This window comes from Scatophagus argus, chromosome 18 (genome assembly GCF_020382885.2).
Source record: "Scatophagus argus isolate fScaArg1 chromosome 18, fScaArg1.pri, whole genome shotgun sequence".
NCBI classification, from domain to species: Eukaryota; Metazoa; Chordata; class Actinopteri; family Scatophagidae; genus Scatophagus; species Scatophagus argus.
Genome location: NC_058510.1, coordinates 21208106 through 21235754, shown reverse-complemented (window position 1 = coordinate 21235754; position 27649 = coordinate 21208106). Strand labels below are relative to the sequence as shown.

General features: G+C 38.5%; 2 protein-coding genes and 1 non-coding gene across 6 annotated transcripts in view; 2 read left to right on the top strand and 1 right to left on the bottom strand.

Moving 5' to 3' along the window:
* rsu1 (Ras suppressor protein 1) overlaps positions 1-2042 on the bottom strand; it is a 53740-nt gene extending 51698 nt beyond the window's left edge. Inside the window, exons 1-2 of one of the 2 annotated variants that reach the window (XM_046371037.1) lie at positions 1898-2042; positions 1608-1722 (exon numbers count right to left, since the gene is read on the bottom strand). In XM_046371037.1, coding sequence (XP_046226993.1) covers positions 1608-1716 — 109 coding nt within the window. In that variant the 5' untranslated portion in view covers positions 1717-1722; positions 1898-2042. Of the gene's footprint in view, positions 1-1607; positions 1723-1831 lie in introns of both variants that reach the window. The other variant, XM_046371038.1, reaches the window with a different exon arrangement.
* Positions 2043-2897: 855 nt separating this feature from the next.
* Positions 2898-21949, top strand: trdmt1 (tRNA aspartic acid methyltransferase 1). Of its 3 annotated transcripts, none has more exons than XM_046371034.1 (11): positions 2898-3054; positions 5629-5738; positions 6027-6103; positions 6981-7052; positions 8182-8247; positions 8787-8856; positions 8953-9012; positions 14225-14550; positions 16258-16315; positions 16744-16873; positions 21621-21949. In XM_046371034.1, exons 1-11 carry the CDS (start codon positions 2991-2993, stop codon positions 21719-21721), a joined length of 1134 nt encoding a protein of 377 aa, XP_046226990.1. In that variant the 5' UTR covers positions 2898-2990; the 3' UTR covers positions 21722-21949. The 3 variants fall into 3 exon arrangements, with proteins under 3 accessions (XP_046226990.1, XP_046226991.1, XP_046226992.1); XM_046371036.1 differs by lacking the exon at positions 2898-3054 and adding an exon at positions 4315-4852; XM_046371035.1 differs by lacking the exon at positions 8953-9012.
* Positions 3741-3812, top strand: trnad-guc. The gene has a single exon. It is a non-coding gene; the product is annotated as a tRNA-Asp (tRNA).
* Positions 21950-27649: the final 5700 nt, after the last annotated feature.

Genomic DNA, 27649 nt, shown 5'->3' with positions numbered 1-27649 from the left:
TTTGATATGTTAAGAAGGTGTTATTTGTGTGATCAGCGCCAGAGAATTTTAAATTCAGCTAGCCACTAACTCAAAACAAGAACAGAACAAGAAAATGTCTGCAAGTTGGGACAACAACAGTAGGTACAGGAGCTCCTAGTCCTGCATGCAGAGGAGGATTGTTTTGTTTTGTTGTGATGTACCACCGTTGACAGTAATGCACACAGTGCCACTCTACCATTCAGACCAACAATTTTCATCAGGAGAATGTTTTTGTCATTGACATATATAAATAGGGACAATGCATCTCATCTCAGTGTGCAAAACTAAAGTCAAAATATACCAGATAAGAGTGCTGCCATCTCAAGCTGCTGATGTGGTATTCGGGCAGTGGAGCAGCAGGATGGAATCCCCGCCCATGCACTTGTCTGAACTAATTACATGCAGCGCTCAGTTGTCAATCATGACTTTTCATGCACTTTTTAAGTTTTTCTCATTTTTAAGTTCAGTCAACTAATTAAAACCAAACTTAACCTAAAATGACAGGAACCATCTTTGGAAAAATGTATTTGATGTGTACCTTGAGTTTTTACTTTGGTCAAAATCCCCTCTATTAACATGTGCGTGGAGTTCAACAGCCCAACATCAAGACGGCTTCTCTTTGAGGGAACTCTCATGTATTCCTTCTTTATATACAGTTATTGGATGGTGCAAGTTCTGCTGTCAAATGTTATGTGACATGCTACTTTAATATGAAGCCTTGTTTTAATCTGTTCTGTTTGCCCTGTTACTGAACTTACTGAAATACGCTGTTAAGACAAATCACCATTTCCTGTATCTATTTCAAATTAAAAGCCACGTTTCAGTAGACAGAAAGCCTTCATTTCATTAATGCTTTTATTGTGAAATATTAGTAGGAACTTGCATGGTTCCCATACACTCATGAAATGTATTACTGCCATCTTCTGTCAAGATGCAACAGGCTGTACTGTTATTTTATTTATTATAATATTGATGTTAAAGTTTAGAAGAAGAAAGGCTGAGTTGAATTTTTGTTGTGAGGAGTACAAACACAATGTGATATGTGCAACACTTCTCAATTCTGAATTGAGAACCCCAGCCAAACCCTACTGCACCATATACTTTAATGTAATATATATGTAACACATACTACAACAGCAGTACATAATATACATTTTCTGCTCCAATGCACTCTAGCAGTATTTAAGGTTATATGAACCATATTTTCCCACATTGTCCTTCTATCTGTCCATCTCTGTAGCTAGTTTAGGACTATATAAATACAACTGAATTTAAACTGAACTGTATGAGAATATTGTTTTTATTCTCGGCACCACGAGTAGTTAGCCTCCACAGAGAGCTACTGAAAAGAGTCTGGAAGAGGTTAATTCCTTGTGTGTTTGAACAAAAACTTGATACGAGTGATTTACTGACAACGGTTTAAGTGATGAGGCGAGCTGCGGTGACGTCATCACCAGTAACCTGTATCTGTGTTTGGAGCTTCTGACACGCATTGGAAAGATTCTTCGTGTAAAGCTTAGGCCTAATGGCGGTTAGAAGAGCGAGATTTATACAGTTTCGCGGTGAAATGGAAATAATTCTCTTACATAGTCCTTGGATGTCCAGCATATTCGAAATGCCCCTGTCGCACATCTCCACCTCTGGGAGGTTCTTATCTCGACTCTCCTCCACTATCTTCTTCAAAGACTTAGACATTTTCTTCTGTAAATACAAAGAAAAATACGTTAAATTGTGTTGTTAGGAAGGTCGCCATTCGTACACTGTAACTTTAAAATAAGCGCGACAACACCACAACAAACACTTTACGTACAGCAGAAACCGAAAGCAGCCGTGTTGACACATTGAAAAGTTACGTTAGGCTACAGAGGATGCCTACCGTTTGCAAAATGTAGACTTTTGATTCCTGATGAAGACTTCGCTTCAAGCTCACGCTCTACCGGAAGTTTATGTGAGCTAAACCATTCCATAATAGGATACTTCCTGTTCCAAGATCTGGTCTGCCCCTCCTACGTGTCAAATTGAGAGCTCCCAGAAACCTAAATGTCCGCATTCTTTCAACGTAGCCATGCTGAATGGCAGCAGCTGCGAGTCGCCTGTTCAGAGCGTCAAACTCGAGACTTGGCCTTCTTCTTTTCACATAGATTACTAATTTATGTTATTATCAGAAACAGGATAGAAACAGTTTGTTTTTATGTAATTTGTATTATGTATTTTGGCCATGCAAATCCATCTACGAATTTTATAATTAAAATATACATTAAAGATAATTTATGTACAAACGTAGAAAAATAATTTTGCCAACATTTCGCTTTCACAATGGTATTTTTTGGTAATTCATAAACGTCATAATGTCATATATATCCTCCTCCTCATCTTCCTGCTCCTAGATCTCTTCCCAGGCAAATTTCTTTTAAAATTGGTCTCAATAACAAATGTAATTAAACATTCCATTGTCTTTTTATTAGAATTTATATTAGAAGCTTTTGAAAGTTGGTGTTTGAAAGAATTTGACAGTGGCTTAGGGTGGATAGTTGCACTGCAGGCTTCACTGGTTAACTGGATACTACTTTGGTCTTTGTTACTTTAATACAAAAGCACTGAATTGAAGAATGAATTAATATGTGCCATTTGTTCTACATGTCTCTTCATTCAAATTGAATACATGCTGGATCCACCACTGCAGCAGGATCAGGAATATTCTGAATTTTACTGTCCAAACTATCCTCATTTCCACCTTACAGTTATAGAATACCCAGAAACATAATTATTTTTCGTTTATGGGTATGATTGGATTATCCGTATCCCAGTTTTGCAGATTCCTTCCTAATTTTGAGATTTAATCCCTAATAGGTTTGGTGCATAGTAGAAATGCTGCCTCCACACCAGTTGATGGCGCTAATGTATCATTTCGTTGTTAGTCAAATTCCATAATACACCGAGAGGAAGGACGTGTACTACAGTAATGAGACATGGAGAATCTGCGGGTGCTCGAGCTTTACAGCGGAATAGGAGGAATGCATTATGCTCTAAAGGGTGAGCTCGCTGAAAGTGATAATAACTTGTGTTTATTTCCCTGGAAGGTCTAAACCATACCGATTGGAGATATAATCAGTCAGTTTCCCTGTTAAGCAATGACTTCCTTCCTTCTAGTAAGCAATATTGATTGCTGTCATGCTGATTACTTTGCCACACACTGCGTTTAAGTTAAGTTCTAACTTCGGAGTGACATCCGGTAAAAACCGAGTCAGACGCGTTCTATTTGCCACATCACAAGGCAGATTGTTTGTAACGTTACTCAGCCATTATTGTTGTAGCAGCTTTGACCAGTTAAAAGTAGCACCAGTTGATGAAAAACACATTAGGCGGTATTTCACACCAAACAAGATCATAGTTATATGCCTATAGGTAGCAGTAAGACAGTATTGTGTATGTGGCTTACTAAATTGGACACAAAAAGGACAAAAGCAGTAAAAACGTGCAGAAGCACAGCTTTTATTTATGGTCGATGCTCTGGGCAGCCATCTTGGTTTGTGAACCCCGTGTCATCTGAGGTCAACCAACAAGTTGGAATTCTGACATCGGATGGTGTTCCATTTGTGACTTCCGGCTTCGAAAGTCGGAAAACAACTTACAAGTACAAAGAAAAACTGTTTAAGCATCTTAAGAATACTTTTCATCAATTGACATTCCCTATTAACTTAGTCTGTGGTATTATTGTCTCCTCGTTAGTATAGTGGACAGTATCTCCGCCTGTCACGCGGAAGACCGGGGTTCGATTCCCCGACGGGGAGTGGTTCTGATTTTCTGTAATTTCCCAGTTTTTGGAATAATAAGGGATTATCTTATTAAAGTCACAGAGATTATTAAATCAATTCGAAATAAACCGCACTTCGCCTGGAAAGCAGTCGGCAGCAGCAGGCGGCAGAGGCAAAGCTTCAATCAGGTCGAAACGTTTTCAGCAGCCTTCAGTCTGTATAGGAAGTCACCGGAACACACACACACACACACACACACACACAGATGTCCTATTAGATCTGATGCTGATTTATAATTTTATCATACCCATATATCAATTTGTAAACAGTTTTCAGTTGTTGAAACTATGAGACTGTAGACTTTTAACATAGTTGATATAGCTATAGCTAGACTATAGCTGATAGTTGGTGTCGTTTTCTTCAAGGCTGAAGTCGAATCTTCCCTGACAGTAAGACGTCTGCTGAAGAGCTCTGTTTCATGCCAGTTAGAACAATTGTCTACAACACAGAAGTCAGTGACTGCTTCTGTTGTACATTAAATAAACTATATGTTGAATATGAATTTGAATGATAGTGTGCTATCAAGCCAAATTCCTAAATATTTGCATGACTCAGAGTAATAGGAGCCATTTAAAGTTTTAATGGAAAGTTAGAGTCACTGTTGGAGGTGGAGAAAACCACAGACCTGGACTTTTCTTTAAAACCAGTTTGTAACTAAGGAGTGATATTTGAAAAGAATCAAAAGAAGAAGATGGATCAGGGTCTGGGGTGGACCTGGAACACATAAAAATTGTTACTGATGACAAAAAATTGTGCCATCAGCTAAAAAAAATGGTCAGTAAAGTAAGTATTAAGTATTATGTCTTTTGTGTATAGTAACTAAACAGCAGTGGACCAAGGAGGATAGACTCCTGTGGTAACCCGAAATGATTTTTCATTGTATTTGCAATTGTTAATCCATGCAGACCTTCTGTCTGCTCACTGAGCTTGCTTTTAGTGCTCCCAAAGAAGTGATCAGGGCAAACATGATTCCTCTGTGTGGACAGGATGCTGCCTTACACTTCCTGCATTCAAAGGTGACCTTCAGCCCACTTTCTGATGTTTTCCTGTTCTTGGTTTAGGCTGGTTGCGACGTCAGATCTTTAGCCAGTTTTGAAGGGTGGTCTCACATCTGCTGACTCTACTCTATGTAATCAATGAACAATTGTTGTTCATTTTAAGAGACTTGCTTTATTTTCTCTTTTGTATATTTACTATTGCTTTTTTAAAATAAACAAAAGCATTTCTTATCTGATTATGTGAGTAATCATTAATAATCAGTAGCTGCAGAGAAACCACTGACAAGACTGCAAAGGGCCCAAAGAAAAGCTGATTTCCAGAATATTAAGAGCCCAGTTGCAAGCACCTTTGCGGTTCAGTAATGGTCTTGGGTCACCTAGATCTTTCTGGATAGTAAAACAAATTCAAAATTAAAGCATATTTTGGGGTAAACTGCAGTATTCTCCCCTGTCATGGCTATATTGACTATAAAGTTGAAATCATTTACTTATTTTTTTAAGACCAAAAATATTCTTTATCATCTAAGGAAAAAGGAATGTATCCCTGTGCTTTGGTGGTTTACTGCCACCAGGCTAAGAAAACCATTGTGCCATTGGATCTGGTGCGATTTTATCCCTTTGTGGAATTTGCATGTTTTCCCAATACTTGTGTGGGTTTCTTCAGGTGTTTGGGTTTTTTTTTTACCATCTAAACATGTATTTTAGGTAAATTCTCCAGTCAGTGACCCAGATTATTTAAATTTAGAAAATCTTCATCCGTATCTTTATAACCTGCGTTTTTTTTTACCCCCCAGAGAGTGGCATACCTTTCCAGATAGTGGCTGCCATTGACATAAACACCACAGCCAATCAAATCTACAGACACAATTTTCCTGACACCCCCCTCTGGAACAAGACCATTGAGGTGGGTTACAGTGGAGGGTTTAGGTATGACTGCTAGCATCTGAACAGTGATTCAGGGCTATATGCACTTCCCTTTGTCTGTTGCCCTTTTCAGGATGTTGCATTGGCTTTATGCAACTCTTTGCATAAAGGCTTTGCAACACTGTAGCCTCCATGCGGTCTTCAACAGGAATTAGTGTGTACTGAGGATGAAAAGATCACCATTATAACCTAATTTAAATGAATTACATTATTATAATTATGCAGTGTTACAGCATTTCAATATGTTACTTTTTTCTGTCTTTTTTAGGGCATAACATTAGATGAATTAAATAAATTATCTTTTGACATGATTTTGATGAGCCCTCCTTGCCAGCCTTTCACCAGGTAGGTTTTATTTTATGTCATTTGTTACAGAAACTCAGTACATGTTAGATGGACTCATGACTTGCCCAGGAGACTTGCCTGCTAAATGCAAGGCTCCAGTATATTGAGCAGATACACTAGAGTGAATACGTGATCAGGGGTTAAGGTTCTCTTTTGGGGAAATAGTGCTTTGAGCTAAATGCTATTATACTCAAAAGGCTAATATGTTGATGTTGGTAATGTAGTGTTTAATTACCTTGGTTTATCTTGTTCATTAGCATAAAGCCCAGAGACAGCTGAGATGGGAATACCATTAGTGCTGTATTTGATTATATACTAAGATACTGAAATGAAAATTCTGGTTTTTCTTTTTGTTTGTAGGCAAGAGACAGAAATGGAGCAAGAGGGATGCAGGCTTAAGCTTTTAACATATTTTTGTTTTTGTTTTCAAACAACAGAACAAGTATGAAATGACAATTTAATTGTGGCTACATGGTTACGACTCACTCCCAGGCTGCTGCACTGCTGATCATTATTTTCATAAACATAAATCCAGGATTATGACAGCAGCTGTGCTGTACGGTTGCTTTATCAATATGTAAAATGAGTCAATGAGTGAGTCAGACGAAAGTTTGAAGCACCAGAAAGTGCTACCTGGAACTGCCTGGTGGAACAGTGCTGATTTATGAAATAAATCCACACAGCAAACTCTATCTGTTTTGCTGGTCTCTTCTGTTCTGTTGATTTGAATCATTAAATCATTTGAATCATACTTTCAGTTGTATCACGGGATACACCTCACTGTTTTTCTGTTTGACTTATGACATTAACCTGTTGCTGTCTTTTCAATTATCAAACCACTTTTCCATTGAAATTTTTGTTTTACTCCTCTGTGCAGGATAGGACTGAAGGGTGACGTTGCTGACCCCAGAACCAAGAGCTTCCTCTACATCCTTGATCTTCTTCCAAGGTCTAAATCTCTAGATTTAGCTTTTTATTATCATCTGATTGACATCAATGAAAAAAATATTTTTATATAGAAATCACAATTTCAAACATAGCAATTTTTTTTAACCACGTAGCTGCTCTTTTAATTAGAACATTCATCACCAAGAATAATTATGATTATCATTTAAGGTGATCATGAACAATGAAATGAAATGAATTAATTAATAAGCCTTGCAGTCGGATGCTATCTGCAAACGTCCAAAATGCAGTCTAGTCCACCCATTACTCATCCATTTTAAGACCCCTCTCTCCCTCTGCCTTCTCATCACAAGCTCTGAACCCCACACCTGTCTCCTGTCTTTTAAATGCACTCCTGTTTTAAATGACCATTTTAGCTCTTTTGAACACCTCGGTTTTATGATCCACTCTATAGTCCCTGTGATTGTTTTTTTTTTGTTTTATCTGTAGGTACAGCAATATTCTCATTTAGGTGATTTTAACATTCATGTCTGCTGCCCCTCTCAGCCAATTGTGTCTGGTTTTATAGACATTTTAGAATCCTTATCCTTACCCAGGTAGTTCAGGACCCAACTCACTTGAAAGGCCACCCTGTTGATCTGGTCCTTCACAATGGTCTCAGTCTTTTAAATTGTGACATCAAGGATATCTGTATGTCTGATCATAAAGCCAATACATTCACTGTCATCATTACAATATGATTTGTTGGTTTGGTTTTTAAATGATTCTTAAGCACTTTGGAAATGTATTTTTTGAAAGGTGCTATATAAATAAAGTTATTATTATTATTATTATTATTATTATTATTATGAGCAATGGGGATTACTTAGTACCACTCAATATTGTACATTACTTGGGGTGTACAAAAAGTAATTCATAATGAATGAGTCCTACTACTTTTGTGCTCTTCACCAGTGGGTTCAGAGTTAATCAAGAGCTATTCCAGTCATAAAATGTACAACTACATTGTATTTACACAGCAATCTATTCTACACTGAAAATGTATTTGTAGATTGTAGGAGAAAAGCAGATACAGTGTAGATTCATCATGTAGTTTTATAAATGAAACCCAGGTCTGTTTCATCTATGGACTAAATTTATGCTAGTAAAGTCTCTGATCTTTCCTTGGCCAGGTTGTGCAGGCTGCCTCACTTCATCTTGATGGAGAATGTAAAAGGCTTTGAGTGCTCCACTGCCAGGTAACCACGGACTCTTTCACACTTTCGTCTTTTTTCAACATTTGCTTGCATACATTTGAAAACTAAGTGTATTGTGAAATGCATTTATTTAGAACATCCACAAATGATCTTTCTTCTGTTTATTTTGACAATGAGGTGGTTTCAATCTTATTACTAACTTAGCGTTTTTGTTTGTTTTTTTTTAACCTTGGGTGCTTGATGGTCTAACAACAGGGTAAATGTGGCGTACAGATAGTACAGTCTTTGTTAGATAAACCAAAGAGTACACTGTCTGGAAACTGGATTTATTGATTTCCATGAGCTATAAGGCATAATCATCAAAATTAAAACAAAAAAAGGCCTGAAATATTTCACTTTCTGTGTAATGAATCAAGAATACGTGAAAGTTTCACTTTTTGAGTTAAATTATAAAGTTACATTTTTATAAATGAACCTGTGTGCTTAATTTCAGTCTCATTGTCCACTGTAATGATGTTCTACGTGAGTGAAAACGTTTTATGTAAGAATTATTAATATACATATTGTACTTAAATTCTCAGGGAACATTTTGTGAAGACACTGACGGAATGTGGATACAGTTTTCAGGAGATCATGGTCTCACCCACAAGTGTAAGAAAGATATTTTGTATCACTAATGTAATTAAATACTAATGTACTTTGGAATAGTAAATTATATTTATTATCCCTGTGATATCATAAATTCAGGTTGGGATCCCAAATTCACGACTGCGTTATTACTTGATTGCTAAGTTCTCAACAAAAAAGGTAAGACTTCCTGACAGCAGTCTGTTCTTATGTATCATTTTAGTGCTAGTCTCCTGTGTTAACTGAAGTTGGACTTCAGAGATTGTAATATTGTATGCTTTCCACAGCTTCTGAATTGTGTAGTTCAGTCAAAATTGCAGCACATATTGCTTATTGTATTTGGCGAGGCTGCAAAGGAGAAATCAGAATGTTTCAGAGGTTGGGCAACACAACATTACAAGTTAGTTAGTGAACTAAACATATTTCAGAGGTCATGTAGAAAACATTCAGTGCTCCATGCACTGGACATCTGTAAACAGATGATTTATGTTATTCATTTCACCTGTCAGTGGTATTAATGATCAGTGTGTGTGATACATCAAATACAAATCCAACATCTTCATTCTGCATAAAAATTAATTCTCAAGATCAGTTGGTAGGAAAACCTTTGTGCCCTTGTGGCAAATGTTTCAGTGTTGTAGTCAAAAGATAATAGAAAGAGGGAAATTTGCTCCAAGTCCACTTTGAAACATAACTAGTAACAATCAGTCCTGTACCAAATGACTGATACAGGTAAATCAACTGGAGCATACCAAAGACTACAGAGACAGCATTGGTGTCATATTCCATTGAATTCCATTTAATTGCAGGTTTGCGGTTACAAAGACATAAAATACAGTTAGACCCAGAAATGTTTGGACAGCGACACAATCTTCATGATTTGGGCTCTGCGTTCCACCATATTGGATTTGAAATGAAACAACTGAGATGCAACTGAAGTGCAGACTATAAACTATAAACGATTGCAATGTTTGTGTTAGAGGACAGCTTTTGTATCATTTCCATTATTGAAACTTGGCTTAAAGACCACCACTCTGATTCTTATCTTGAAATTGAAGGTTTTCTGATCTGACCAGCAAATCAAGGATAGGTTGTGTCCCAAAATGTAAACACTTAATGGCACAAAATTGTGGCTGTTAGGGATACGGTGTATAGTCTGTATATTTAATTTTTTGTCTGCTTGTTTGTTTGTGTCAGTTTTATTAGTCAGGTGAATTTTGACAAGAAACATAAATAGAAAGTAAATTAGGACCCTTAGTCCTGAGGCATGCAATAAAACAAAACCCTGGAAAAACAAAGCAGCTTCAGCAAACAATTATCAAGTCAACAGCACAGGTTCTAAAATACTTAAATAAAATAGTAAGTTCAAAAATAAAATGATACTTTCAAAACTGTGCAACTCAAGTCAATTTTGCCATTGAAGGTTTCAGTCATCACTTTATGAATAAGTTCCTAAATCATTTCTGTAGCAACACAGAGTTGTTCCTATTTGGAACAACATATCGTATTTTCTGGACTATAGAACGCATCTGACTATAAGCCAAACCCACCAAATTTTAAAAAAAGAAATAAATTTGTACATATATAGGTCGCACTTGACTATAGCCGCATCGTTGTTTAGGCCACAGAGTTGAAGGCATGAGAAAAAAGTAGCGTCTTATAGTCCAGGAAATACGGTAGTTTTCAGCATGTGCAAGGGATATGGTGGCAGCAGCAATGGTTAAGTCTCCAAACATACTAAATGATTGTCACCCTGTGACCCTTATGTTTTTAGTAAGGAAAATATTTCCATGTTGTCAAATCTGAGGTTTTATGCATGACTTATTTGAGCTCTTGTAGTTTGCCAACACTGGAGGACACGCTATTTTATTGAACCTTGTACTGAGGTGCCTGAAGGGAAACAACAACCACGCACGTTTGCTTTTCTTGGACTTCTCTTGTACTTTTCATTGTGTTCAGCCACAAGTTCACATTTGCTCATATTTGAATTCAGTTGGATTCATTTATATAGCGCTAATTCACAACAAAAGTTATCTCGTAACGCTTTCCAATTTGTGCAGGTCTAGACCAAACTCTTTAATTCAATTTTGTAATACAGAGAACCCAACATTTGTTACAGTGGTGAGGAAAAAGTGCCTTTTAGAAGGAAGAAACCTCAAAGCAGACCCCGCCTATAGATGGGCTGCCATCTGCAAGTGAGAGAAGGAGCACACAAACAGAGATGTGTAGCAGCAGCAGTAATACCAGAAGACTGCGGCAGGAGGTCCAACCAGTATCCATGGGAACCTGCGAGAGGAGAAAGCACAAGAACTCTAGGGAAGAAGTTGAGTTAGTAACATACATTAATGGTACATAAATGTGTGCAGAAGGAGAGTTAGAGGAGGAGACAGACACTTCGTGTATCATGGGAGGTCCACGGCAGTCTAAGCCTATAGCAGCATAACTAGGGGCCAATCTAGGCCAGCCCGAACTATAAGCTTTATCAAAAAGGAAAGTTTTAAGTCTCCACGTCAGCGTAGGGAGGGTGGCGGCCTCCCAGACCAAAACCGGAAGGTGATTCCACAGTAGAGGAGCTTGATGACTAAAGGCTCTGGTACCCAATCTACTTTTGAAGACTGTAGGAACCACAAGTAACCTCTGGTGGGATAATAGGGTACTATCAACTCTGATATGATTGTGCTTGGCCATTCAGGGCTTTATATGTGAAGAGAAGAATTTTATGTTACAGGCAGCCAATGTAGAGAAGCCAGTATGGGAGAAATATGATCTATAATGCTGATTCTTGTGAGTAATCGTGCAGCAGTATTCTGGATTAGCTGGAGAATCTTTAGAGACTTATTGGGGCAACCTTATAAAAGGGAGTTATCATAGTCCAGCCTGGAAATAATAAATGCATGGACTAATTTTGCAGCATCTTTCTGGCTCAGAATGTGCCTAAATGTGCCTTTTGCAATATTGTGGAGGTGAAAGAATGCAGTCTTTGAAATGTGTGGTATTTGTGAGTTAAAGGACATATCCTGATCAAAAATAACTCCCTGATTCCTTACAGTGGAGCTTGAGGCCAAGACTAGGCCATCTAGCATTGCGATATCATTGGATAATTTGTTTCTAAAGTGTTAAGGGCCCAGAACAATAACTTCAGTTTTGTTTGAATGTAGTAGTTGGAAATTGCAAGTCATCCAGGTTTTTATGTCTTTAAGACATGCCTGAAGTTTGGCTAGCTGATTTTTTTCATCTGGTTTCACTGAAAAGTACAATTGTGTGTCATCTCTATAACAATGAATATGTATGGAGTGTTTCTGAATGATATCACTGATGGGGAGCATATGAAGGGTGAATAGTATTGGCATGAGCACAGAACCTTGGGGAACTCCGTGACTAACTTTTGTGAGTATGAATGATGCATCATTTACCAGAACAAATTGGGATCGATTTGATACATAGGACTGAAACCAGCTTAATGCAGTTCCTTTAATGCCAATTAGGTGTTCCATTCTGTGTAATAAGATAGAATGGTCAATGGTGTCAAATGCAGCACTAAGGTCACACAGTACAAGGACAGAGATAAGTCCCTCGTCTGGTGCCAATAGAAGGTCATACGTGACTTTGACCAGTGCCACTATGATGAGCTCTAAAGCAAGATTGAAAATCCTCAAAAAAACTATTACTATGTAGAAAGTCTCATAGCTGATTGGCGACTGTTCTCTCCAGGGTCTTGGGGAGAAATGGAAGATTAGATATTGGTCTGTAGTTCCTTGAAACCTCTGAATCAAGTGTGTGCTTTTTAAGGAGAGGTTTGACTACAGCTACTTTAAAGGACTGGGGTACGTAACCTGTTATTAGAGACATATTGATCATGTCTGATAGAGAGTTGCCAAGTAAGGGTAAAACTTCTGTGAGCAGCTTAGTTGAGATGGGGTCTAAGAAGCGTGTTGTTGGTTTTGATGAAAATATGAATGACTTTAGCTGATGAAGGTCAATGGAAGAAAATTCAGGATAGATTTTAAAATTCACCTCCTCACATATAAAGCCCTGAACGGTCAGGCACCACCCTATCTTAAAGAGTTAATAGTACCCTATTATCACACCAGAGCTTTGTGTTCCCAAAATGCAGGGTTACTTGTGGTTCCTAGAGTCCTCAAAAGTAGATTGGGAACCAGAGCCTTTAGTTATCAAGCTCCTCTACTATGGAACCATCTTCCAGTTTTGGTCTGGGAGGCGGACACCCTCTCTATATTTAAGAGTAGACTAAAAACTTTCCTGTTTGATAAAGCTTATAGTTAGTTATAGTAGCCCCTAGTTATGCTGCTATATGCTTAGACTACCGGGGGCTCTCCCATGACGCACTGAGCTCTTTCTTCCTCTCTCTCTCCTTCTGCACACATTTATGTCCCATTAATGCATATTACTAACTCAACTTCTTCCCTGGAGTCTTTGTTCTTTCTTGTCCCACAGGTTACTTTCGATCGTGGTTGGACCTCCTGCTGCGGTCCTGCTGTCGTCCTGCTCGAAACTTACTGCGATTACTACTGTTTAGTCATAATCTGATTTAATTCTGTTACGACTCTGTACTACTGCTACTGCTACTACCATTATTATTGTTACTACTATTGTTATCAAAATCACCATAATACCTTTTGTATTCTTCATTGTCATTATCATTATCTACATTTCCAATACTTATGGTATTATTTACTGCTGCTATGCATCTCTGCTTGTGTACTCCTTCTCTCACACCCCACCCCCTCTCTCTCGCTCGCTCGCTCTCGCTCTCTCTCTCTCTCTCAACCCAGCCGGTCAAGGCAGATGGCCGGCCATCTTGAGCCGGGGTCTGCTCCGAGGTTTCTGCCTTCTAAAAGGCAGTTTTTCCTCGCCACTTTCGCCAAGTGCTTGCTCAAGGGGGAATGTTGGGCTCTCTCTATTTTACAATTTAATTAAAGAGTTTGGTTTAGACCTGCTCTAAATGGAAAGTGTCATGAGTTAACTTTTGTTGTGAATTGGCGCTATATAAATAAACTGAATTGAATTGAATTGAATTTAAAAGCAGTCAAGATAATTATCTGGTTGTACTGCTGTGTGTGAAGCATCATTGTTTTTGATAATGTTGCTTCTTTGCAGCAGTCCACCACAAGCTCACTAGTTTTGCTAATATGGAAAATCATCATCTGGGTTTGGAGATATCTCTCTGATATTCCTACCTCTTTGGTAATCATTAAGGGGGGTGGCATCAGTTATGCTGCTCACTGTGAAATGAGATTGAAAAAAATCTACCTGTCACTGTTACACTGGAACTACAACTGAAGTTTCATCTGCATAATGCTCTCATTATATAATAGGATCAGGCACTACTACTCGTGTGTATATAAGACTTTTGACAAATATGTAATCTTAGATTTTAGATGCCTTTCCACATCCTGCTGAGAGTAATCCCCCTGAGAAGTCTACAGTCTTGACTCCTCCCTGCCCTGGTACCTGTCAGCCACAAGAGAACATGGAGGGGGTTCATGTCCTTTATAAACTGGAAACAACAATGGATCTCCAGAGGAAGATGAATCAGAACAATGATATCTGTGTCAGGCAGATCCAAGACTTCTTGGAGCCACAGATGGAAGTAAACATGGAAGACTATCTTGTTCCTCCTAAAACATTGCTGCGATATGCTCTGATCTTGGACATTGTTCAGCCCACATGCAGGCGGTCTGTCTGCTTTACCAAAGGGTGAGTACGACAACAGTCTTCATCTTACTATTACTATCTTCATTTGTTTCATAATGTCATAAACAACTGCCAACAAAGAACGTGTGTGTGTCTGTGTGTCTTTGTATCTGTGCGAGTGTGTGTTATTTTACTTGTCATTGATTAGCAGGAAAAAATGTTTTGATGCATTATAACAATCATTTTTTATGGTCATCAAGATTTGATAAATGTTCAGTCTTGGGTAAAATGCTTTATCCAGCTGTCCAATCCCAGTGGAAGAGAGACAGGATAAATGCCAAACGTGACATCTTACCATCTTATTGTAGGTGTTCAACAACCACAACAATGGATGAGAAATTAATATTGCTCTTAGTATCATCATTTATCAAGTACTACCTCTTGCCAACATTTTTATATTGAGTATTTGTTTATAACAAAAACATTTATGAAATGACTTACTTGCAACCTATAAATTAACTATTACATAACATAGCAACCAATGCCCCTCAGCTGACAGTGAAACTGTTTACTTGTGAAATGTTCAAAATGGATGTTTTTTTTTGAGCATTCAGCAACTTTCCCAGATGTCCCTGTTCAAAATTCAAGATTATCATTTCAACAATAACAGGGTTTCTTTTGACCTAAAATCCAGTAAAATCTAAAAATCTAAAATGTCTTCAATAACATTTTGACAAGTTTTAAAACTGAAATATTTATATTGATCAAAACTACAAAATAAAACCTACATAAAACAAAAAAATACTAATACAAACTGTGCAGCTCAGCCAGAATGTGCTGGAGTATACTCATCTGGTTGTGTTGTGTGTAAGGTCAAGTCACGTCCCGCAATTATAACATGTGATACTCGGGGCCTTTTTCAGATCAGACCCTCCCAACTCCTGTTCTGTTTGTAGTCGGTCTCATAGATGATTGAAGCTCCCTTCATTAAGGTGCAGGGTGGCTGCAAACCTCAGGATGAACCTCCATCTCACTGGTGGTTCCAGCTGAACAGTGTTGTACCTTTCTGTAACCGTGATTTCCTGTTAGCACCCATCAGGTGTCAAGTGTCTTCTTGTATTTTTACATCTTATTTTTCTTCCTGATATTTATTATCTACTTGGTGTTGCAACAGTCCCTGTAAATATAAAACGCCTTACAGTAAAATGAAGTCTATTGTTTTCTAGACTAGAAAAGAGTATATTGAGCTTGAATTCAGTTAATTTAAGCAGTTTACATTTGTATGGGAAGTCATACAGAACTACATGGTGAACACAACATAGAGGTGCACATGGTCAGTAAGTCAGCTTTAGTATAGACTTGCAGTGGGAGCGTTTTATAAACCACTTCCACTCCAGGGTCATTGGTTTGGGGTTGTACTTAATGTGGCAGACCCTGCACAGGGACGTGCAAGCAGAGAATAAGTGGGTGCAGAGGGTAGTCTGAATCTGCTCAGATCCACTTGGGTATGAGGTACTATATTGACACACAGACCCGAGTACTGTGGCAGTAACAAAAGACATCCTACCTGACCCAATTAGACAGAGTACAGTTGGTCCACTTCGGGTCCTGGGTTGGCTTTGCCTCTGATCTGAATGGCTTAAGGATGTAAATGGAGTATTTGATAAATGCGTTGATAATGTCTTTTCCCTCTCTTCACTGTTGACTGATAAGTGCTAACATGATCACTTATTATGTTATTATGATTGTGTTTATGTGTTTTATCCATAGCTATGGGCGGTATGTGGAGGGAACTGGTTCAGTACTAAAGTGCAACATGGAAACAGAGGTAGGTTTTGGCCTCAGTAAAGGTATGAGCAAGACCAAACAATATCTGAGAATTAGACACACACCCCTTTACGTCACCAGCTAGAATGGCAGTGGATTGCCTCCAGCAACCGTGACACAGCTATGCTATTACACAGTCAGATCCTGTGTATATGCTCTGTTGCAGATTATGCTAGAATTTCCAAATAAAATAATGGCAAATAAAGAAGTACACGTGCACCCAGATACACTGGGATCTAAACAGAACTTAAAAAAAAAAAGATTGCTGAAATGTGTTTACTGAGTCTGTCCAGATGTATCATTCTATGTATCATTCAGTACATTATTATGATTAACACATCTCAGCCAGACCAATTTCCTTTGAGCATCAGAACAACAGACATTTCTTATGTCAGTGTGTTGAAGGCTTTTGCTGTGTGTGCTCTGCAGGTAGAGACTGTGTTTAGAGGTCTGGACCAGTACTCGGACGAGGAGAAACTCCAGAGGCTGTTGGAACTTAAGCTCCGTTATTTTACTCCCAGAGAAGTTGCCAACCTCATGGGTTTCCCTCCAAGCTTCTGTACGTGAAAAACCTTTTTCTTCTTCTTGCATCACATTACTTAAATCTTTTTTCTAACTCTGATCTTTCATATGCTTGCAGCTACCCATACTGAGGGAGCTGCAGCATCCCCCTGCTATCACACATTTTCAATAATGAAAGTATTTGAACTTTTATATCTACAGTGCTGCTTAAAAGTTTGTGACCTCTTTAGAATTGCCTTTGCCATCTGCATGGAAATGACTCAAAACATCAGTGGATTTTCACACAAGTCCTGAAAGTAGACAAAGAGAACTCTTAAATATTATAATAATATAATATTAAATATTAGAAATATGTGTGCATTTATTTATTTACCTAGGAAAATAGTTCATTGTCTGTGAGTTGTAAAAGTATGTGACCTTCTTGGATTAGCAGTTAATTTGAAGGCCAAATTAAGGTCCATCTGTTCAGAGGTGAGTCCAATCAAGGGGATGAGACTCAACATTTAGTTGCCGTTATTGCTGCACAAGGGGGTCACACCAGACACAGAAGCAAAAGTTCACATACCTTATAAAAAAATCCCCCTCTGGGGTGATGTGTGTCTTCTTCAACCTAGGGTCCCCTACCAGAGGCCTGGGAGTTTGAGGGTTCTGCTCAGTATCTTAGTTGTTCCTAGGACTGTGCTCTTCTGGACAGAGACCACTGATGTTGTACCTGGAATCTGCTGGAGCCACTCTTTCAGTTTGGGGGTCACAGCCCTGATTACCTGTGCTCTGATTACCTCTGGCAACACTGTTGTCCCTGCTCGCCACATCTTTTTGAGCTCCTCTTTCAGTCCTTGGGATTTTAAAGCTTCTTATGTTTCTTCTTTTGTTTGTCGACCACCACAGTGTCTGACTGGTTCGCCATCACCATTTAGACAGTCTTGACATGGAAATCCCAAAGGATCTTAGCTTGGTCATTCTCAACCTCCTTAGGAGGCATCTTCCATTCAGACCTTGGGACTTCCAGCCCATACTCAGTGCAGATGTTCCTGTGTACTATGCCAACCACTTGGTTATGGTATTCCATGTATGCTGTTTCTGCCTGCATCTTATACCCTGTGCGGAATTGTCTCAGGGGCATCTTTGCATGGCCTGCACATGGGGTCCTGCCTGGTGTGGTTGTTTTGGGAATTTCTCAAAAAATGTACAGTCACTGGAGTTATATCAAGGCAGGTTCACTTCTTGCAGCAAGCAGACAAGTCAGCACAGTGGCACAGAGTTGTCTGAAAAATCTGAAAATCAGAAAAATCTGAGCTGCTACTGGTAGCCTCTGCCTATAAATAAAGCAGAAGGTTAGATTGTGTTTAATCATGATGTTCTTTTCATACTGTATAACTCTCCTTCAGTCCAGCCTTTTCTAGCCATAGGTAGGATTTCTTGCTATCAGTCACTTCCATCTGTCATTCGTACTTGCCTTATAGGCAAGGTTATAGGCAGCTTGTCCCTCCATGATGTTTCATCCTCCTTCACATTATCATCATCATCAGGTTTCTGCTGCCTGAAGTATTCACTTAGCATCTTCTTGCTGTATTCCTGATTCTTTGTTGTTTCATCCTGGACAGTGGCTCTGACACTCTCAAGTCCTCTGCCTTCCTCTTTCAACCTAGGGTAGAGTCTGGGGCTGCTGGGCTTGGGGTGAAACCCTCCGTGCACCATGAGGAGCTTCCTTGTCTTTATATCAGTGGCCTCAATCTCCTCCTTTGGCCAGCTTATTATGTCAGTAGGGTATCTGATGATTGGCAGGGTTTATGTGTTGATGACCTGGACCTTGTTCTTACCATTCATCTCACTTCTCTGGACCTACCTCACTCTGCACTCTGTGCAGGGATTGGCTGCAGCTGACTTCCTTGCAGCCTCCTCATACTTTCCATTTGCCTGTGGGATCCCAAGAATAGAATAGAATAGAAACATTTATTTTCATTTTACTTACTGCACAATGAAATTTGGTTGACTCTACCTGGTGTGCACCCAGCAATTACATGGGCACCATTCATCACAATATTCAACTTTCACATCACAAGATGTAGAGGAGATGGCTGATGGTTACCCTTCTTCGGAATTGATATCTGTAACGATTCTTTGTGATGATCTGGCTGAGGGGCCTATGCAGAACAGTAACGGGGATATGTTGCACGTACTGGTAACTTATGCAACTAGTTTTGAGTTGACTTCTCTTCCACAGCCCCTTCAAGTTCTTTATGAAGACACTTAGTGTCCTGTTGATGCTGTACGTTTCCAGGCATTTCAGCATCCATGCATGTGGCATTCCTTGTAGACAATCTAGATGGTGCACAGGTTAGTTTGCCAGGTCTTGCAGTCTCTAGTGACTGCTCTGCCCACCAGTAGCTGGTGCTTGGCTCCCCTGGTATTGAGATATGTGAATCTATATCCATGCATTGCACCATTCTTATATATATATCTTTATATGAAGGAAACTAAAAATCTAAACTACATTACAGAAATTAAGTGATTAATTTGGAGCCATCTTGAAATGGCATATGGCAATATGGCGCTGAAGAAGCATGGCTGTAGAGCTGGCGTTCAGACCTGGCTAAGGAAAGCCCCGCACAAGCCCATGCTCCTCTCCATTTTGCTGACCAACACCAGATCCCTCAGCTACAAAACGGACAAATTGGCAATGACTGTTGCGACACAGTGCATTAGTACATTGCTCAGTTATGGTGATAACAGAGACATGGTTGCAGTCGGGGATCCCTGACAAGACGATTGTGCTAGCAGGCCGCACATCGCACCAGGCTGACAGAAACAGGAACTCCGATAAAAGCAGAGGGGAGAGGAGTGCTGTGCATCTACTCTAACAACATGTGATGTACGAACGCTACAGTGACTGAAAGACTCATACAGACCTCTTGTTAAGAAAACTATGCCCAGAGTGAGATACACAAGATCTGGCCTGAGGATGCAATCCCACAACTGCGCTGTACTTTTTACTTTTCACAAATGTTCAGTGGAAAGCATCATCACCCACGACATTCTGGTGTGGTTCAAAAGCTACTCCATCACTGACAAAAAGGCTTTGGAGAAAGTTGTTATGTCAGCACAGGACATTATAAGGATGCAGATGTCTTCACTTAGGGACATATACAGAGTCAGATGCCTGCCCAGAGCCACAAACATAATCCAGGACTGCTCCCACCCAGGCAATGGTCTGTTTACACTGCTGCCCATTAAGGCCAGTATGAACAGTTTTTATCCAAGTGCTATAAAAGAATTTAGACTGTGCAGTATAGCTCACTTTATTATTTATTTGATAAATATATAATGCTGTTCTTTATAATTATCTGGTTTATCAGTGATATAAACTATATCAACTACAAAAAAAAGACTGGAGTGCTCAGAGTAACGATTCCTCAGTACTAGCCATAAGCCCCTCCCCTTTTACATTAGCATATGGGACATGGGCTGAAGGGCGGCACGGTGGTGCAGTGGTTAGCACTGTCGCCTCATAGCGAGAGGGTTCCAGGTTCGAATCCCGGTCTGGGGCCTTCTATGTGGAGTTTGCATGTTCTCCCTGTGCCTGCGTGGGTTTTCTCCGGGTACTCCGGCTTCCTCCCACAATACCAAAAACATGCACATTAGGTTAATTGGCTACTCTACATTGCCCCTAGGTGAGAGTGTGAGAGTGTGTGGTTGTCTGTCTTTGTGTATTGGCCCTGCGATTGACTGGCGACCAGTCCAGGGTGTACCCCGCCTCTCGCCCGTAGTCAGCTGGGATAGGCTCCAGCTCCCCCGCGACCCTGACGGATAAGCTGTATAGAAAATGGATGGATGGATGGACATGGGCTGAACTGATAAGTCAAGTACACACCAAATGTGTTTCCTCCCAAAGACTGTTTCTGTCATTTTATTCATTTTGGGTAGGTCTTATCACAGCCATGTATGTTCAGATGTTCTTCTGATAAGTTTGGTTTTATTTAGTTATTTGAGTGCACACAACAGTGGATTGACAAGCGTAGGGGCAGGGCCTCGATACTGTGGCTTCATCGTCAAGATTGTCAAGTATGGTGCTGCTTTTCAGGGGTTGGGCTAGGCCCCTTAATTCCAGTTAAGAGAAATCTTAATGCTACAGCATGCCAAGACATTTTGGACAATGCTGTGCTTCCAGTTTTGTTGCAACAGTTTGGGGAAGGTCCTTTTCTATTTTAGCTGCAAAGAGGGGGACAAACTCCATATTAATGTCTTTAGATTGCAGTGTCCCTGTTGGTGTCCAGGTGTCCAGGACGTTTGTCTACTTAGTTTGTCTTTATATAATTCAGTGGTAACATAAGCTGTTTCATATGAGCATTGGTAAATTTATATATCACTTCACTTGATTAATATGAGCCAATAATATCCTGATTGCCCTCATGCACTGTCTCATTCCCTATTAAATTTTCACGCTTAATTAAATGTTTATGGCTGTGTTGTGTTGTTTTTTCTGTTGTATTGCTCTGTAAAATGTGTCTAAATTATTGGAAACAGTTGCATGTAAATTATCCTGGCAATTTGAATGTAGGTACAAATAATTAGCATTTTCCTGACAAGCAGAATTGAATTTTTATAAATTCATAACCTATCCTAACCTATTAAACTGTCAATGACTCTGATTGTTAGATGGAAATCTTTTTTTTTTTTTATCAAAAATACTGTAAATGTGATATTGATCTTTTTTAAAATACTGTTTGATGGATTATATACCCAAATGTTTACTTGTCTTAATTTTATTTTGATGTCATTTGCAGCCTTTCCCGACAAGATCCCTACCAAGCAGCAGTACAAAGTTCTGGGAAACAGCCTCAATGTTGTGGTGGTGGCAAGACTCCTACAGCTGCTGGTTTCTTAGCGCTTCGGACACGCTGGAGGAGAAAACCATCTTATTTATCATTGTAGATTATATTGTGTTATGTTTAGAAGTGTATCATCTGGATTTTGTTGGGGATGTAACAGTTGCCTACTTTCTTAGATGTCACTTCAAACAGTGCATGTCTTTTGGCAGAACTTGAATATGTTTTTTTTTTTATGAGTACATTTGTAGAATTTCTAATAATCAAAATAAAAACCTAAAATGGAACCCATGAAGCACATTTTTTAAACCTAGTGTGAGAGAAGGAGCGCACAAGCAGAGATGCATAGCAACAGTAATAATACCAGAAGTATTGGAACTGTAGATAATGATAATGACAATGAAGTATACAGAAGGTACTGTGGTGATTATGATAGCAATATTAATAACAATAATAATGGTAGCAGCTGCAGCAGAAGAGTAATAGAATTAAAAGACATTATGACTGAACAGTAATAATCGTAGTAAGTTTCGAGCAGGACCGCAGCAGGAGGTCCAACCATGATCCATGGGAACCTGCAAGACGATAAAACACAAGGACTACAGGGAAGAAGTTGAGTTAGTGATATGCATTAATGGGACATAAATGTGTGCAGAATGAGAGGGAGAGGAAGAAAGAGAGAGAAATAAAAAAAAAGAAATATAGTCTCTCATGCTGGTTCTTGTCAGTAGTCATGCTGCAGCGTTCTGGATTAGCTGGAGAGTCTTTATAGATTTATTGGGGCAGCCTGATAGAAGGGAGTTACAGTAATCCAGTCTAGAGGTAATGAATGCATGGACTAATTTTTCTGCATCTTTCTGACTCAGGATGTGCCTAATCTTTGCGATATTGCGGAGGTGAAAGAATGCAGTCTTTGAAATATTCGCTATGTGTGAGTTAAAGGACATGTCCTGGTCAAAGATAACTCCTAAATTCCTCACAGTGGAGCTTGAGGCCACGGCTAAACCATCTAGCATTGCTATATCACTGGATAATTTGTTTCTAAGGTGTTCAGGGCCCAGAACAATAACTTCAGTTTTGTCTGAATTTGGAAGTTATTAAGAAATTATTAACAATAATGATTTTGATTGTAGTAATAGTAGTAAGTAATAATAATAATGCAGGAATACAACAGGTGATAATCACACCAGACACACCAGACACACCAGACACGATCCATGGGAACCTGAGAGACGAGTGGGAGAACAGTGACACATTTGAAACCCTGAAAACGTGAGGGTGAAAACAGCACGGTTTGTTGTTAATGGGAGGTTTGAAACTCTGCAAAAACAGAAACCAGTGTTGCACCCAGAGCTCACATACAAAATGATGTTTGCAGAAGATTTTAACATTTCAAAACTCAAGTTTCAAGGTTTCAAAACTTTTTTGCAAACATGCACACAGCAGTTTTCAGATCTCATATTACAAGGTTTCAAAAGGTTTTTCCAAACTGATGTGGTGGGACAACAATGCCATATTTGAAACTCTGAAAATGTATACTTTAAAACAGCAAGGGTGCAACAAGAGGTTTAAATCTCTGAAAATGTGATGCTGAAACTCCGTAATATGCATGTTGCACTTAAGAAAAATAAAAATTCAAGTACAAAATTATGCTTGAAGAGAACTTTTTTTTTTTTAGAGTTTCAAAATACTTTTAAGGTTTCAAAACTTATTTTCACACTTGCAAAACTTTATTGCAGCTTTTAAATTTACAAACACTGACTTTCAAGGTTGCAAAACGTTTTCTTTCGGTTTTAGATGATGGCAGGATTCTAATCCCAGAGGTTGGCAGGTCAGAAGACCATGTTCAAAGATGCGGATGCTTACATTACATTAATGGACAGAGAGTCAAACCATACTAAGTTCTATCTTGGGACTTTGAATCCTGACTTTGAACTCCTGAAAAGTGAGTTTTGCATTTAAAAAACATTTAAAATACTCAAGGTTTTGCTACCATCAATACCTCACCTATTAGAGACACTTTATTGTATTTATACAGTCCAGGCATTCTAGTACTTGTTACTATTTGCACTTTTTTTTCTTTTATTGCTGTTACATGTTTTGGTTGAAAACTGACATTTCTTTAATTTTATTAATGCAAGGGAACGATAATTTTATTTTTTTGTAAGAAACTCATTCTAAGGTGGAGGATTTTATATTTCTTTCTACAGATTTTTTCTTAGATGAAATTTACATTCAGAGAGCTCAATTAGATCAAGAGCTAATTGGATTGAGGAAGGGGAGAAAAACTCAGCATATTTCTGCAATCTTGACAAAAGAAGACAGAAAAAAAAATTATATCAAAGCCCTGATGGTGAAATGACAAGCAATAAACTAATTTCAGAGATTCACAAAATTTATGGCCAGCTTAACAGCTATCAATGGCTGGAGTGTAATATATTTTTAAAGGAAATAGAAGGGCATGTTCCCAGGATGGATAACTTCAAACCATTTTGTGATGATCAGGTAACAACTGAGGAACTTGATGCAGCAATTATTCACCTTTCCCCAACAAAGCCTTCCAGATCGGACAGACTTACAGGAGACTTCTACAGACTTTTCTGGGAAGACATAAGAAAACATCAAGTTGCACCAAGATTCTCTAGGAATTTGTGAGACGTGTATTCTCCCACCCACAATAAGACATGGGGTCACCTTAACTCCAAAGCCTGACAAGAGACCCCAGGGTTATAGAAAACAGGAGGCCTATTATCCTTAAGAACTCAGAAGTTAACTGATGTCTCCGCTACCCATATTCAAACAGGGATTTCCAATCTTGTCTCATAAACACAGTCTGCTTTCTTAAAAGGAAGATTTCACAACAATTTAAGACTGGTATTGGACATTACTGAATTCAGAAACCTTATTGATGATGGTTTTCTTCTATTCTTAGTCTTATATAAGGCTTTTGACTCATTGGAACATTAATTTATTAATTTATACACCTTGGTTTTGGAACTACATTTAGAAATCTGATTAATGGACTATATCAGAACATCAGTAACTCTGTTTTATTACCTGATGTCACCACCCCCAGGTTCAACGTTAATGCAGGAATCCTTTAAATAAGGATGATAGTAGCTGGCTAAACCCTAAACTTAAAATTGGGGGAAAAAAGTGTTTATTTGGGTAGAAAAGGGTATTTTTATACAGTACTAGGATATTTATTCAACTTTGGTGTATTTAAATAATTTGATGAGCTACAACAGCAATATAATTTACAAAGGACACAATTCTGGAAATATCTCCAATTACGACATGTCATACAAAAAACCTGCGGATTGAGTCTGCAGAGGAAATACACAAAATACTCAAGGTAATGGGTTAAGGACATGAAGCAGCTAAACACTACAGGATATTGATGGAATGTAAAGGGGATTGGAATGTGTCAGCCCTGAGACTCTCCTGGGAAAGAGACCTTGGGGTCTCATTTAATCAACAGGAGTGGTATAGGCTATGTGGCAATTGGTGGAAAATGTCAAGGGACTTGAGGGTGAGGCTTATTCAGTTTAAAATTCTTCACCGATTTTACTGGACCCCAAGTAGACTTTTTAGACCCAGATTAAACTCAGCTACCTGTTGGAAGTGTAATAGAGATGGAGGTACACTGTTGCATGTGCTGTGGTTCTGCCCTCAGATTAATCGGTACTGGGATGAAAGAGAGAGACAGAGAGAGAGAAAAAGAGAAACATACATGCAGTAAATATACATATAATATAATCTTGAGGAAGTGGAAGAAACCCGGAGAGCCGCCCTTTCAGGAGTGGTGGACTGAATTAGGAAAGGTGGCAGTATATGAAAGAATGTTTTATAGGATGCAAGACAAATGTGAAAAATACTCTGAGAAATGGGACATGTATCTTTAGATTATGCTGTCTGGTTTTTGCTGTTGGTTGTGTCAGTAACTGCATGCAATTTGACCCAACTGGTGCCTGGATGACCATTGTGGGGTTTTGGGAGAGGGATGTTTGGGTGTTTTACTACTTGTTATGTTTTGTTTTGTTGTAGTTGCACTCGGTGTGAGTATATTGAGATGTATACTTTAAAAATAATAAAAATTGCAAATCATAAAAAAAGAAACCACAACCAAACAAGAACCATCCCATCCCATAAATACATTTATAAATAAGGGAAGAGCATACAAGGCCATATCACAATATCATATCATATCACAATAGTCTTTCTGTACTGTGTACAGTTGCTTGCACTTGTTTCATGTGTATTTATTCTTTTTGAATGCACATTCTACTATTACTTTTGCATGCTCTTCACCCTCTATATCCTTTTGGCTGCTGTAACACTGCAATTTCCCAGTTATGGGACTATTAAATGATAATCTTATCTTATCTTATCTTACAAAGTGTCTGAATTGTGAGTAGCCTATCAGAAGAAATTATGTGCTGGTACATCAAACTGGTATCTACTTTGCTTAAATGACATGAAAATATCTCCCTTATACAACATCCTAATATTTAACACTCTGTTTTTAAACCAGTGATTAAATGTATTATCCAGAGTGGCTGGAAATAGGTGGTTGGCTGAAGCTGTTGCATATATAGACATGGAGACCATGTCACTTTTTTATATAATGTGGTTTATTTCTCCAAATTAATTTCATATTAATTAGATTAATAGATTTGATTAGTTTATTTGGACATGGCAGTGGAGTAGGTTCAATAAATACATCATAATAAAGTATACGATAAATGTTGGATAAATTCTTCCCAGGACTGATAAATCTCATTGAAGTCAGGAGTTCAGTTTTGCTTGACAAAGTTTTAAATTTTTTAACTAATGAATTTGTCTTTAAATAAAGTTTGCTTAACTGTCTAATGAGAATTTCTGTGCCTAATACATTTAGGTTTTGAATCTCATCAAAAATTTTAATGTAGATTGTTAACATTTCACTGACTAATATCAACAAATATGGCAAGATTCGACAACCTTAAGTAGGGGTCAGTCTTCACCAGCCCCGATATTCTCCTCCATATGAAGGTGGGTTATGATTGGGTGTGTCTTCTGACATTTAGCAGGCTTAGCAGACAAGAAGTAAAGGAGTGGTAAAGGGACAGACATGGATTTTTCTCTTTGGAGGCAAAGCCCAATGTGCTAAAATGTCTAAGATTAAATGCATAATAATAATATCCTAAGTTAGGGAGCCCTAAGCAACCCATATCCACAGATTTTTGCAATTTCCTCATATTCAGATGTGGGCTCTTCCTATTCCACAGAAATTGTTTCAGTATAGAATTAATTCATTTAAAGTAGCTATCTGGGATCTTTAATGGTAGAAAATTAAGTAAACAACTAATCCTGGGAACAGAATTCATTTTAATCACATTAACTATGTCGTAGTTGGAGATATTTCCAGAATTGTGTCCTGGGTAAATTATATTGCTGTTGTAGCTCATGAAATGATTTAAATACACTAAAGTTGAATAAATGTCCTAGCACCATGGAGTCGACAGACGCGCCGGCGCGTCCTTATCACAAGACCAATTTAAGAGGACGTAGCTGCAAGACGCAGCCTCGCTGAATCTCAGTTTTAATTTGTGTCGAAAGTGGGCACTTCAAACTATATACAAGTTTTTAAATTTTGTTAATATGTCAAGTAAAACCCGAGTTATGATAAACAATATACGCAATGTTTTTTTCCTGAACATTGCCGTCACGTTTTTGTTGCGCGTTTGGTGCGAGTTTTATGCAAGAAGACGCAGTAAAAACCAGCGCATTGAGCGCACTTCATTCAGCGCACTTCAGCGCATTTTTCCCACTCGGATTTTATGGTTTTTGTGTGATTTTAGGTCCAGTGTGTTAATACAGTATGTCAAAATGAAAAAAATAACAGTAAAGTCACACTTGTGAGGTTGTGCTGAACAAAAATGATACCAAACATGGCAAGGTAAAACATTTCTAAGTTGAAATATAAAGTTAGAATCAAAAATAGT